General features: G+C 40.6%; 1 protein-coding gene across 1 annotated transcript in view; it reads left to right on the top strand.

The window, feature by feature from the left end:
• Positions 1-13337, top strand: part of xylt1 (xylosyltransferase I) — a 95372-nt gene that overhangs the window by 51246 nt on the left and 30789 nt on the right. The window contains exons 3-5 of the mRNA XM_034094064.1: positions 3512-3684; positions 4325-4527; positions 9375-9455. Of these exons, the coding sequence (XP_033949955.1) occupies positions 3512-3684; positions 4325-4527; positions 9375-9455 (457 nt within the window). The remainder of the gene's footprint in view (positions 1-3511; positions 3685-4324; positions 4528-9374; positions 9456-13337) is intronic.

Here is a 13337-nt window from a genome sequence, read left to right as displayed (position 1 = left end):
TCCCGCAGGAGTGCTGGCTGGCAGTGACCTTTCAGCAATAGCTTCAACCTAATGGCCAACGAATTTGAGTAAGGAATTTGTGACACTCCTAAAGACAAACCATACTGTGAAGTTTACATCAGCCTTATGAGCTTTATAGCTTCTTTCACTGTTTCTCAGTGTCTTTGATTATTTGTATCCGCTGCTCTCAAAGCATCATTTCACACCACAACTGGCAGCTGTACGCAGCTTGATGCTCAGTTAGTACGCATTTAGCTGACAAAGAGCCACATATTTCGCTTGGCAGGTTGTTGTCGTCCAGCATCTTGTTGAGTGAAGGTGTTAACTGGAGATAGGAATGTTTTACACATGGAAACTGCCTGTCAAAAGACTGTATCCCGCAGGATACCGAAACCATTTAAAGGTTATCATGTAGCTGGTTAGCTAGTTTGCCCTGTTTTTGCTGGATGTGTAAATTGGCAACTTTTTGCTAATGTTCTTAATTTCAACTCAAGAGGGGATAATATTTCAGTGTTCCTCCAAGTGGCCTTTATTTCAGCTTTACATATATAACGTACTTTATTGAATTTCCCCACTGCGGATCAATAAAAGTGTAACATATCTTTAAAGAAAAGCAAATTAAGTGTTTTATTGTATTCTTAAAAATCAAACCCATGGATATGATTTATGTTTGCCGAGCTGGCTCTGCTGATGTTTCGATGTAGCAGACGCCATCCCCGAGACATTTCCAAATGCAATTTGGAACAAGCCCTTTGGGATAAAGCTCAGCTCTTGTTCTAACCCCTCATATGAGCAGTTAAGATGGAGGGTTGGTAAGAGCCCGAAGTTACACAAGATGATGGAGGAAGAGAGCGGGGTGATAGCAGATGAGGGAGAGGCAGTTTAAAAGATTGATGGCGATGGGAAGCATGATGAAGAGTGATGAGTTCAAGAAGAGGGCTTCGGAGTTTTTTTTCCTTTCGGGAAAAGGCCAGCAGTGCCTTCAGGTGCAGAAACATACTACACGTCAAGCTCTTCTGCAGATAAACACACATGCTCAACAAAACTGACAGTAAAATGTAAGTTCTCTCTCTCACACACACACACACACACACACACACACACACACACACACACACACACACACACAAACACATAGCAGTGCTCATTAGTTCAGCTAGCAAGCATAGTACACACTCTCAAAGTGCTTTGTGAAACGACTGGCCAATTATCTGTGTGCAAAGCAAACCAGTGAACCTTCTTAGCTGGCCACCAATTACCGCTCAATCTGATACGGCTCACAGCAGATTTCCCCCATGAGCTGTCACACACACATAGACCTACACAGACACACACATGCAGAGAGAGAGAGAGAGAGAGAGAGAGAGAGAGAGAGAGAGAATGAGAGAGAGAATAGCGGGTAATAAGTATGAGTGACTGACAGGAGCCACAGCCAATTGGAGCCAAGGGAGCCTGTCATTAACCCAACCTTGTGGTCAACCTTTAAACAAAGCCATGTTGGACAGCTGCCCTTACATTTGAAAGAATGAGATTAGATAAACAGTGGGGAAGAAGCCTTTTAGCCGGTCGCCGTCGACTCATAAAGAGCCGACATGTGTGACACTCGCCTTTAACATTTTGAGTAATTACAGGAGCCTCAGGGCCAGACTGGGAGAGGAGCCGGGAGGGGTAATTTGTTTCAATGTGCGCTCAGGGGAATAAACACCCATCACCTCAGAACTCCCTCACTGTAGCTCTTCTTCAGCACTGCAGGCTCTTGGGAACTGAAGTCCCAAATGATAGTAATTAATATACTTAAGGCACGTTCTGTAAACAAACATGTCTCATAAGCTGCATGCCCACATTTGCTGTAATAACTGAGGTTAAAAACAAACAATGTGTGGAATGTAGGGTTGTGGGACTTGATCATGCAGAACTGCCTCGATAAACCTTTTCTTCTCAAGTTTTGAAGAGCAATTGTTTGTCTCAGTGCACCCCAGAGGAATGGTCCATAGGATTCCTGTCTGAATGAGGATAGTACAGTGTGTTAGGGTGTGGTTGAAATTGTCATGGTTCAAGTTCAATCACAGAAGAAAAACCGATAAGAGATTTTGTGGTCATGCTTTTTCCACAGTAGGGCTGAAATAGCTGTCGGACTTTCTTTTACTAAGTTTGTTTATTATATCTTGGTTGTCAACTTACTTGTGTTCCTTGTGCATGACATCTGATGTATTCTAAAGGATAGTTTGGTTTCTTTAAAGTGGATTTGTATGATGTAGTTATCTATAGTCAGTTAACTACCTGACTGTTGGCCTGCCTTACAAGCTCGTAGAAGCATACAGGAACACCAGCATGGAAATCAATATCAGATTCTAGGTACACTATTCTTTCCGATGGGGCACTGAGGCATTTAAAACTATCTATGGTCTCTTTAAATCTACCAGATTCCATTCACAAAGAAATATTTTACCTTACGGTTGGTCTACCACTGCTTCAATTAGTTAGTTTTACAAACCAAACATTCAAGGCAGCATAGAAAAGCAACCCTCTTGTTTGCAAAAAGCAAATGTCATTATTTTTCAATAGAGGCTCGTTGCCTTGGTGAAAGCAAAAGTAAAAGATTCAGTTTGATAGGAAGGTAAAGCAGCAAAGATATTTGAAATATAGCTTACGTTCAAACTGATTTTGATCTGCTTGTAGGTCAAACCGTTGGTAAAGTGAAACCGTTGCTACAGCCCCAGATCCAAACTATCCCTTTTAAAAGAAGCACACGTTATAAAACCACAGCCTGCTCAGTAAGTGGTTCTCAAACCATAATGGCTACATAATAGTCCTATATTATATCTTCAAAAGAGCATACATTTAGAAATATAGGCACTTCCCCAGTTCCGACTGTGGCAGGAAAGACAATGTAAAATATCGACTTTATGTTCACTTGTTACATAGCAGTTAAATAATATGAATATGCTAATCATACCACTCTGCTACTTACCGTGTTGCTGAGCAACCTTGTTTTGAAGCTATTTCCCTTATTGTTTATTGAAAGAATGACATTTTATTACTATATTCCTAACCCTCAGAGATATTTATAGGTGCTCCCCCATTATGCAGTAACATATGGCGCTGTTTGTGCAGCCTCTCATAGATAATCATGTAAATTACAGATTTGATTTGGCAATCAAACATAATAATAATACTTATTATAGCGCTTTATCAAAGACTCTCAAAGCGCTTTACAAATACAGATCATACATGTAATGGTCATCTACTGTGGACGATACCCACAGGAGCGAATCCGGGTGAAGTGTCTTGCCCAAGGACACAACGGCCTGACGCAGTGGGGCGGGAGCGGGTTTCGAACTGGAGTTCCCCAACGCCCCCTTGATCTGATGATCAAACGCACAGACCACTGCGCCACCCGTCCCTAACATGCAAACAACCCCTGGTTATATTACTGATGCAATGCTGTGTGAATATGTCGTTAATACAAGATGGTGTTGTTACATACATGTTGTCTTATCTTACCTTACAGGTAAAGCCAATACTAATGTCCAGTGGGATGAAGACTCTGTGGAGATCTTTCCTATAAAACCAGTCAGAATAGCGTTTGTCCTGGTGGTCCACGGACGAGCCTCCCGCCAGTTTCAACGCCTCTTCAAAGCCATCTTCCACAGCTCGCACTACTACTACATACACGTGGATCAGGTGAGCACAGAGAGGGGACAAACATCATGTACCTGCAAATCAATCGATTCATCAATGGAAGTTTGAAAAGACTTTTAAACTCGGGGGTCTGTAAAAATGTAAGAATTGATTTTCTAAGATTCTTAATCGTTTCCCAACTTACACAAATCAAAATAACTTGTAAATTGCTTCTGATGGACAGTAACCCACACATCTAGTCAAAGTTGTGTCACATTGGTTAAAACATTGCACTAAATACAATTTTTACAGCGGTAATTTGAGACATCCCACCAAATATCACTATGAAAATAAATGCAACAGGCAGCATTTCTTTTTTCATTTCAGCTGTAGCTTATGCATGTTAAATATGAATAAATGTGAGCGTTTTTGTGTTAGCATTACTGCAATTAATTTGTGGTATTTATATATAAAAACTTTTTTCTTATACTCTGCTTTCATGGCATCATTTTCCATACCGCATTTACTAACAATAAGAGTAGATCATAAAATGAACTCCCTTATGTACTGAACTAAGAACACATTGATATTCGATACAGGAGGTACTGAAAGATTTACACTCCTAATTACAATGTTCTTTGTTTGTCAATAACATCACTCTCTTGCTATCAGTCATTAGATTAATTAGAGTGTTTTGTTCCAGCGCTCCGACTATCTGTATAGGCAGATTCAAGCCATGGCTGCCCATTATCCCAATGTGAGGGTGACACCCTGGCGCATGGCCACCATCTGGGGGGGGGCCAGTCTGCTGACCATGTACCTCCGCAGCATGGCCGACCTGCTGGCCATGAGGGACTGGAGCTGGGACTTCTTCATCAACCTCAGTGCTGCCGACTACCCCATCAGGTAACAGAGAGGTTTTTTACTGCACTTGGAGTTTAGTACATGGTTGTAGAGGAGACCTGACTGAGGTTATTTATATATATTAGATTCGATTTTTTTATCCCAGATTTGAGATAAAGTTTTTTTTATCACAGCAACATGTAAATTGTCCATTACACATGAGTTGGACATTTAATAAAATAAGATAAAAGAGAATAAAAAAAAGATAAACAAACATAAACAGTACAAATATACATATCAACAGTAGAACGAATATATAAATAGATTGTCTTAGGAATACACAATATAAAATATGCAAAATAAGTAAGAATACTCTATAATAGACCAATTAACAAAAAGTTGTATACATAGGATACTATATACATTTGTTATTAAGGTTAACATTGAGATGCAGTGAGGTAGTGTGAGTACAATATGTGCAAATGTTTCTGTTAAAGGTGCAGTCAAGAAAAGAAAAAGGAAACTGTGAGTTCTCTGCTAGCCTGACAGGAGAATTGTCCTGTTGGGAAATGAACTTAGGTGTAAGCAGTGTACAGTTATATCTGTGACAAAGGCTCAACAATAGCAGAGCACTTTCAGCCAATATGCTAGCAGTAATTCAATACACACTTGTATGGGTTCCTGCGGTTAACTGTGAGCTTTAAATAAAGAGTCACTCCACACCAAACAGATCAATGAGGTAGAACCTCTGCTTCTCTCAAACACTATGTGTTCACACCTTCTCTTCGAATACCTGCTCCTTTGCTCACACTCCATTGAAAGGGTTACATGTTGAACTGATTAGAATTGAATTGCACAGGGTCAATACCTATCGACGCCCCAGGCCTGTTGTGTACTGTACGGTACTAGTCATCTCCACACCACTCCAAAACATCCCCTTAAAGAGGCTGTAAAAGGTCATTAAAGCCACTACGTGTTCGTGAACTGGACATGAAGTTATGGAAATGGCCTATTGGACGAGACATCTTGTGACTTTTTTTGTGACTTTTTTTGCAAGTTTATAGTATTTTGGGGAGTTCAGGGTCTGCTGGGTTTTTGATGTAGCTCTGTATCAGCCAATTCAAATCCTCCTATTAAGGGGAGAGTTATCTCTTCTGCGCAGCCAGATGTCCACCAGTTGACTTTAGACAGGCTGTAACGGCCGCTGGGCAGAAAGAAGCTGGATCTGATGTCTCCACAGCTGGAGCGAGGATGCCGGGGCAAATGTGGATTTTATTCAAAGATGGGTTCAGTCTTGTTGTGTACGGATGTTTTCCCATATACCGATGAAGTTCAGCATCTGTCTGTGTACACGCCTGTCCGTGCGCCTGTCAGCGCATGATTAAAGGTATTTGCGAGTGCATGCACCGAGACACTGTTTTCTTCTCGTCTTTTGCATCCTCATTTGCATGAGGGTGATGTTGTTGTGAAAAAGGCTGACAGTGAAGGTTTTAAGCCCCATCTGTTGGGAAACGGAACGATTGATAGAGGGAAAGACGGAGCCGAGAGACAGAAATGACAGGGAGAGGCAAGGAAGCGAGAATACGCAGTTATAGGAAAGGGGAACAAGAGGAAACCGCCTGTTTTAGATCCATGCAATTTAGAAATATGTAAATGCAAATCTTGTATCTTTGCTTGGCAAGTGCATTCGAAATCACAGCTAGATTTGACTGTCTATTTACTCATTTGAACTGTGGTCCTTTTAAGTGGCAGGCCTGGGTTCAGACCTCTGCTCGAGGGGGCTTCCTTCTCAAGTCTCCTCAAGCAAGAAACTCAAACCCACTCAGCTGTTTTGTCGCTGATAATCCTCTCTGATTTTCTTCGGAGACATTCCCCCTCGAGAATAAACACAGCATTACATTGTCATTATGAACTTACTATAGCACACTACAGCACGGAGGAAGAAGACCGTGTTGGAATAAGCAGATGCCTCGATCACACCTCAAGGTGCTGTGTCCAAAGTTGACATTTACACCGAGTCCTCTCCATGACTCCAATGTCATGTATTAAGCTGAAAATATATCCTGAATGTGCATCAGTCTTTCCTTAAAGGGTTAGAGTTTGGGTTAGTGTACGCTAAGTGTTCCCTACAGTTTTATATTGCCATTAGAAATACATCTCCAGCAGGAAAGTCGTTCTATTATCTCTGATCTTTTCTCCAGTCTCCATCAACAGAAACTGTAATTTTCCCTTGCAGACCTCGGGAGCCGCTGGTCTAACGCTTCTACCATCGATTTGTTTATTAGGGTTATTGTATGCCTTTGGTGAATCAGAACCAACACTTAAAACACGGAAGTCACACAATAACCCAAACTAACGAACCGATCAAGGTAGCGGTAGGCCAGCATGTTCTGGGAGGTAAGAACACAATATTAGTCAATGGAGTCTGCTGGCATGGAAAGGTCTGTATAAAAGAATGGGAAAATATTGGTCTCTTTTGTAAATAAAGCTTACACCTAAACAGCTACTGATTTATTTTTAGTTGGCCAAAATAAGGTTTTGTTGCTGCCTTTTCCACAAGTATAAAGCTTTACTACTGTATCGCTACTCCCTTCTGACTCCAAACTAGCCGTCATTGACTGTAGGTAATACACTGACTTTGAAACACCACAAAGTAAGACCTATGAGAACTCTCTTAAGAGCAGTTTAAGTATTTGTGGTCACATACTTTTCTTTTTTGACCAAACAGTAGGCACTAAAGGTGTGGGGGGGTGGCACGCTGCCCTGACTGCTGCTGTTGTTATCAGTGGGACTGGAGACATGGATTATTTCCCCTCTAATTCCCTGATAATGTCTGTCCTGCCGCATGGATGGCTCTCAAAAGGCAAACCCAGAGCCCCTCACACCAGCACAGGGGCTGAGTCTGTGGGGAGATATGCCGTGTGTGTGTTTCTGTCCAGAGAGGCCAGAGGATGAGTTACACGCTTGCTTTGTCAGAGTGCAACCCTCTTTCCCAGCTTTAATCTACACAGTCTCCGTCCTTTACCTCTTTCTTCTCTTAAAAGCCCCTTTCATAGACTTCAGAGCAGCTTTTAAGAAGTCTGAGCTTTGAGCTTTTGAGACAATGACTGGTTGTAGGCGTCGTATCGTCTAATCTCTGTCACTTTGTCATCTCTATCTCGGGGAAAAACTTGTATCTCATATTTTGGCTTTGTTCCATAAGTGATAGGGGACATTCCCTGCTGTGAAAAAAGCCTGTATTAGAACTATGTCAAAAAAATAAGAAGTAGTAAAAACAAGAAGTATTTTTAAATTAGGTTGCAGAACTTTTTGCAGACATAATAAATAAATAAATCAACACTGCTCTGTTAGTGCATTCATAACCTGTGGTCCACTGGTATTCCCCTCTAGACTGGTATATTGAAAGTATTTTTTATATAAATGCATATAATTGATTTACCAGTTAGACCATGATAGGGAAATAGTGGCACAATCTTGAAGTGTACCTTGCAGTGCTATTGAAAATGTGCACATTTCATAGCTACCAGGCGGAGTTGAAGCTCACAGCAGAGTGTGTGTTACAGTAATATGTGCGTGTGAACACTGCTGTGAGACAGGGCAGCCACAGGGCTGACAGTAAGCAAACTAGACCCAGTGGACGGGGTGACCACTCAGGTGGCAAATCTGGAGCTTGACATGAATTCCCCTCGCTCTGTGTGTGTGTGTGTGTGTGTGTGTGTGTGTGTGTGTGTGTGTGTGTGTGTGTGTGTGTGTGTGTGTGTGTGTGTGTGTGTGTGTGTGTGTGCGTGCGTGCGTGCGTGCGTGCGTGCGTGCGTGCGTGCGTGCGTGTGTGTGTGTGTGCGTGCGTGTGTGTGTGGCTGCGTGCCGACAAGCATTTGTGTGCCTCTGTGCATGTACATTGTCTGTGTGGGAAGTAGAGACAGAGAAGCCTGCATGTGTCTGTGCGGCACATCATCAGTTAGGCTTTATGGCTCAGGACCTCCTAAGATAAGCCCCCCAGGCTGTGAAATTGCTCCTTGAAGAGAAAATGACATTAATGTGCGCTTGTCCCTCCCCCCAATGATCCTCAAGCTTTTTACCAGAGCCTCGCTGCTCTTTTAGCGAGGCAAGCCATCATGAAAAGCTCCACCACAGAAGAAATGTTAGCGCCATTGACTGTGGCGTAGCCCGCGGAGCCAAGCTTTTAGCCTGTCTGCCCCGTGTGAGAGCGCGGGGACGGCTCTATAATGGAAGAGCAGCATGGAGGCATTCATCAAAATCATGGATAGCACAATCTTTTGTATAATCCTAAATAGTTTGAACAGCGTGAAGGGACTGAGGGTCTGATGCTGGGCAGCCGATGTCTGTGACTGTGACTCAAAAACGTGTTTTGCTTATTCACACACTGTTTGAACTTCACTGTGAGGAGTTTGTTTGACCTGCTGAAGGTCTTGAATCTGAGTTTGATGACATCACTTCTAGATTGGAGAGAGTCATGGTCCAGCATGCAACTTGTGCAAAGTCTGATGTGGAAAATGGAACATAGTGACATATATGTAGTGCATTTTGGACAAATGTAATATTTTCATTGAGGGAGATAAAATAAGCTTTACATTGCCAGACCCTAATGGCAAATGCCATTTATCATGTTCTTTCCACGGAGTGTTATCCACAGGCGCAGACTAGGCAGGATTGGATAGACCTTAAATATAAGAGCAATGTAACATGTGGTGATGAAAACATTTAAACAATATGAGTTATTTCACAGTTTTTAAGCAACTTTAGTTTAAAGCCACCAGTAAACAGATGGATTCATTTGCATAATCTTCTTCTTAAAACCTGCTTCTGTACTGTTCTGCAAAATGAAGGTTCCAGTTTGGTCTCCCCATATGTTTTCCAGTCAACAGTAAGTCCTTGTTCTTCCATTTCAGGACCAACAACCAGCTGGTGGCCTTCCTGTCCAAATACAGAGACATGAACTTCATCAAGTCCCACGGCAGGGACAACGCCAGGTGAGAAGCACATTTTTTAAACTTCATTTTAACACCCTAACCTTCCTCTTCACTCAGCGGCTCGCTGGCCTGTCTGGTTCCCTCACACACAGCAGCACCTAAGCACCACGCCGTACTCCTGCCACATGGCGTGGTCACTGAATCATAATACAATTAGCTCCCATCTGTGGCTTCATTAATTAACCTTCTTGGTGGCGTGAGCTAGCGAGGTCATTGCCAGAGTGCCTTCTTCCTGCTGCCACCCTCTAGTTCCTGCATCATCACAACACTGCGACAAACCAGTCATCGCTAAACACCGTGGGCAAAAAGAAACACCCAAAAAACACTTGAAAATCCAAAGATATATTTTCAGCATGGTACTGCTGAGTCAGCGTGACTCAGCAGTACCTTTTTCTATTTGCAGTCAACAGTATGTGAGTGCTGTTATGTTCCTGATTTAGTTTGTTTTAAACAACAATAATGATCTCAGTAATCCACCTCTATGTGCATATGCGATTTTAGTTGCACCATAATGTCATTTGCACTATTTTATTTACACTATTTTATATATTCTTTCTTTTATGTAAGTATATTGACAACTAAAAACCCATCTGTTGTTCTTATATCTTGTCCAAACCCAACTCAAAAACTAAATTTAAGTACTTAAAGGGGTAAAAGCTAATGCACCAGCACTGACAGTGGTTTGGTTTATTTTAAGCTAAAGTACCTCCAAAAAAAACATGTTTTATTGAACTGATTGTTATCGGTTTGGATAAAAGCTTTAGCTAAATGAAATGTGATATTGTATGTTGCATGTTCGGAGTTAGCCTGGGGCCTAAAATAAGATGTCCATTGCCAACAGCTACACAGAAGCTTTTGTGCCGAAGACAATTATTTATTCTACGAATTCATCCAAAAAAGAAAAAAGTATAATTCATACACACAAAGATAAACAAAATTAGTAGAAGCGGGAGGGCTGAAGCATAGCTTATGGGAAGTAGCCCTCCCGTGAATCATCCTAATATAACATTGGCATTATTGCGTCAAAAACGTATAGAAATTAAGGAGTACAAAGAAATAAAGAACAACTAGGGAAAACATAAATTGAAATTAGGGAAAAAATAAATAAATGCATATATATGAAAACTAGATATAGGGTCATTTTCTGCACAAGTCAATAGCAGTTGACTATCTTTTTTGAAAAGGAAAACACTATATATAAAAATATATATATATGTACACATGTACTTGGCAAATAAATAATAATAATATGTGCATATAAACATTGTGGACACTTATTTTCAAGTGACTTTTTTTTACATTCATATGTTCACACAACATACATATAATTTCCAGTGCTGAAATAATAATTCAACCGCATAACGATGAAAATAAATAAGAAGGAAAAAATAAATAAAAAGTAATGTAAACAATATTAAATAAATAAACAAACTGAGAAGTTAATATTTAAAAAAAAAAAATATTGATTCTGGGAATACCCAATATTTGTTAGCTGGAGTAATCTGAAAATATAAATTTTTTGAATTTAGTTTTGAATTGTTGATGACAAGTGATAGGTCTGGGTGAAGTCCATTCCACGTTCTAACTCCGATTACGGAACAGCTGTGTGATTTGATGGTTGTTCTACAGGGCTTGCTACACAACCAGTTAGGATGCCTAGTTGGGTATTTCCTGACTGTGGTTTGGAACTGCTTTTGAATGTTATTAGGCATTTTGTTATGGAAAATGTTGTACATAATCAGTGCTGTTTTAAGCTTTATATGTCAACACATTTGAATAGATTGAGTTTTTTTAAATATGGGAGTTGTATGTTCATATTTACCAACACCACAGAATGAGTGCATTTCTAAAATATCTTCCACGTATGTTTGTTTAAGCCACAAGGTCGACACATCAGTGTTAGTCAGCGTTCAGGCAACAGAGGGATCAGTCTGACCCGGCTGACCAGAATGTGACTCCCTCCATCAACACTCGATCCGTCAGTAGGAGTAACACCATCCATTATGCATACAGGGTGTCACTCGGCCTGTTGCTGATAAAAGTGCAAATGACACATTTCTCCTGTCGTCTCAGGCCAAGGATAGGACAAAGATTCTTTTAAAGTAAAGTCATTTTGGGATGTAATGTTTAAATACTAATATAATATCGATAAGGGTTTAACCCCTGAACCCTAACCCTGAAACTCTTTTTGCTCCTGTCACATTTTACTAATTTCCATGTATAGTCCTGCTCCTCTATGGATACAACACAATAAGGGCTGGACGAAGGAGAACAAATGTGTTTTGTGCAGGACAACGCAGTAATCAAAGACAAAAAACTAAACTTGAATTTCTTTCAGAATTTCTTTAGTGTCTTGCCAATATTGGAGGAAATGGGGGGCTCCACATGCTGTATAGAGTAAACAATGTACATGTTTACAACCACTCTAGCCCTTCACTCTGTGCTTTGTGTCAACAGTCTGTAGTTCAGTCAAAGTTTTGCTGCGTTTTTCTCACGTCGCTGTCGGCCTATGTTGAGTGATTAATGGCTCTTTGCACTAACCAGTTCCTGTAGAAAATATAACATTTTGCAAACGATTAAGTCAACTTTGAAATGAGACTTGTAGGATAAAAATGTATTTACATGTATTATTATCAGAGTTGGGTGTAACACGTTACTGTAATAATATTACTTTTGTCGGTAACGGAGTAGTGTAACGCGTTACGTTTATAATTCAGTAATCACACTACAGTTACTAACATTGCCCCAACACGCGTTACTTCGTTACTTTTATAAAATAATCACACTCACTGACAGACAAGAGGGGTTTCCGCCGCAGGTTTATATACATGTAGGTCTATGTAATCTGCGCGATTTGCGAGACCACATCTCCACGTGCAGTGCTGCATAAACATGGCTGAGTCTTTTCATCTGTAAACTCCCTCAACGGGGCCGCTCACTCTCTTTTGTTGATCGCCCTCTCACGGGTGAACAGTTCAATGTCCCGCTTCATTGTAGGAATTCTGTCTCTATCACTTTAGTTTGACCATCTATGTTACTAAGTTATGGAATAGGCCTACTAAATAAATAAGTAATTAGATACCTTACCGTTACTGCGCTCATAAAGAATGATAAGAATAATGCGTCTTGAACTGGTTTCATTAATTAGTGTCTTGACGTTTCACAGACTGTTGGCTTGTTGTGGTAGGCTGGTAGCCTATTTTAGAGCATATAAAAAGAAAGACTTGTGTTATGTCTTCCTTAATGCAATAGTAATTGGGGGTGCAAGTGGAGTCTCGCAGAGGCAAAACTGTGGCGCGCTTACACTGTAGGTGCGCCGCAGTCTGTGTGATCTGCCTGGAGGGCGGGGCGGGCCGGCCCTGCGAGTACAGTAACGAGTAAAGTAACGAGTTACTTTATGCAGAGAGTAACGAAGTAGTGTAATATATTACTTTTTTAAAAAGTAATATGTAATATATTACTTTTTTTTAGTAACGACCCCATCTCTGATTATTATAACTTAGCATAGATATGGTAATTAGTTTGCTAATGGAATCCTTGATCACACAACATGTGTTCAAATACAATCAGAAAGTAAAAAATATATTGTAATATTGGACTTTTCTTTACAGTTTTTCTTTAAAAAAAAGATGCATTTCAAATTGCTTTTGGGTTTAAAATATCAACATGACAAATCTGTAATCTCTCTTTGTAGAGTTGTGTCTACCTGAACATACTTTACAGTATTCTCTTTTTTAGCTCACCTTGTTTTTTAACCAATTTTTCCCCTGATATTATTACAAGCATTCATTTTTTCCCACTGGAAGAGGACAATGTTCACTGAAGTCCACAAAGGCCTCTTGTGACAGGCACAGATCCGCTTTTTACTGGAAAGTAAAAATA

The sequence above is a fragment of the Pseudochaenichthys georgianus genome, chromosome 1 (assembly GCF_902827115.2).
Source record: "Pseudochaenichthys georgianus chromosome 1, fPseGeo1.2, whole genome shotgun sequence".
Taxonomy (NCBI): Eukaryota; Metazoa; Chordata; class Actinopteri; order Perciformes; family Channichthyidae; genus Pseudochaenichthys; species Pseudochaenichthys georgianus.
This window is presented reverse-complemented; position numbering and strand designations above follow the sequence as displayed.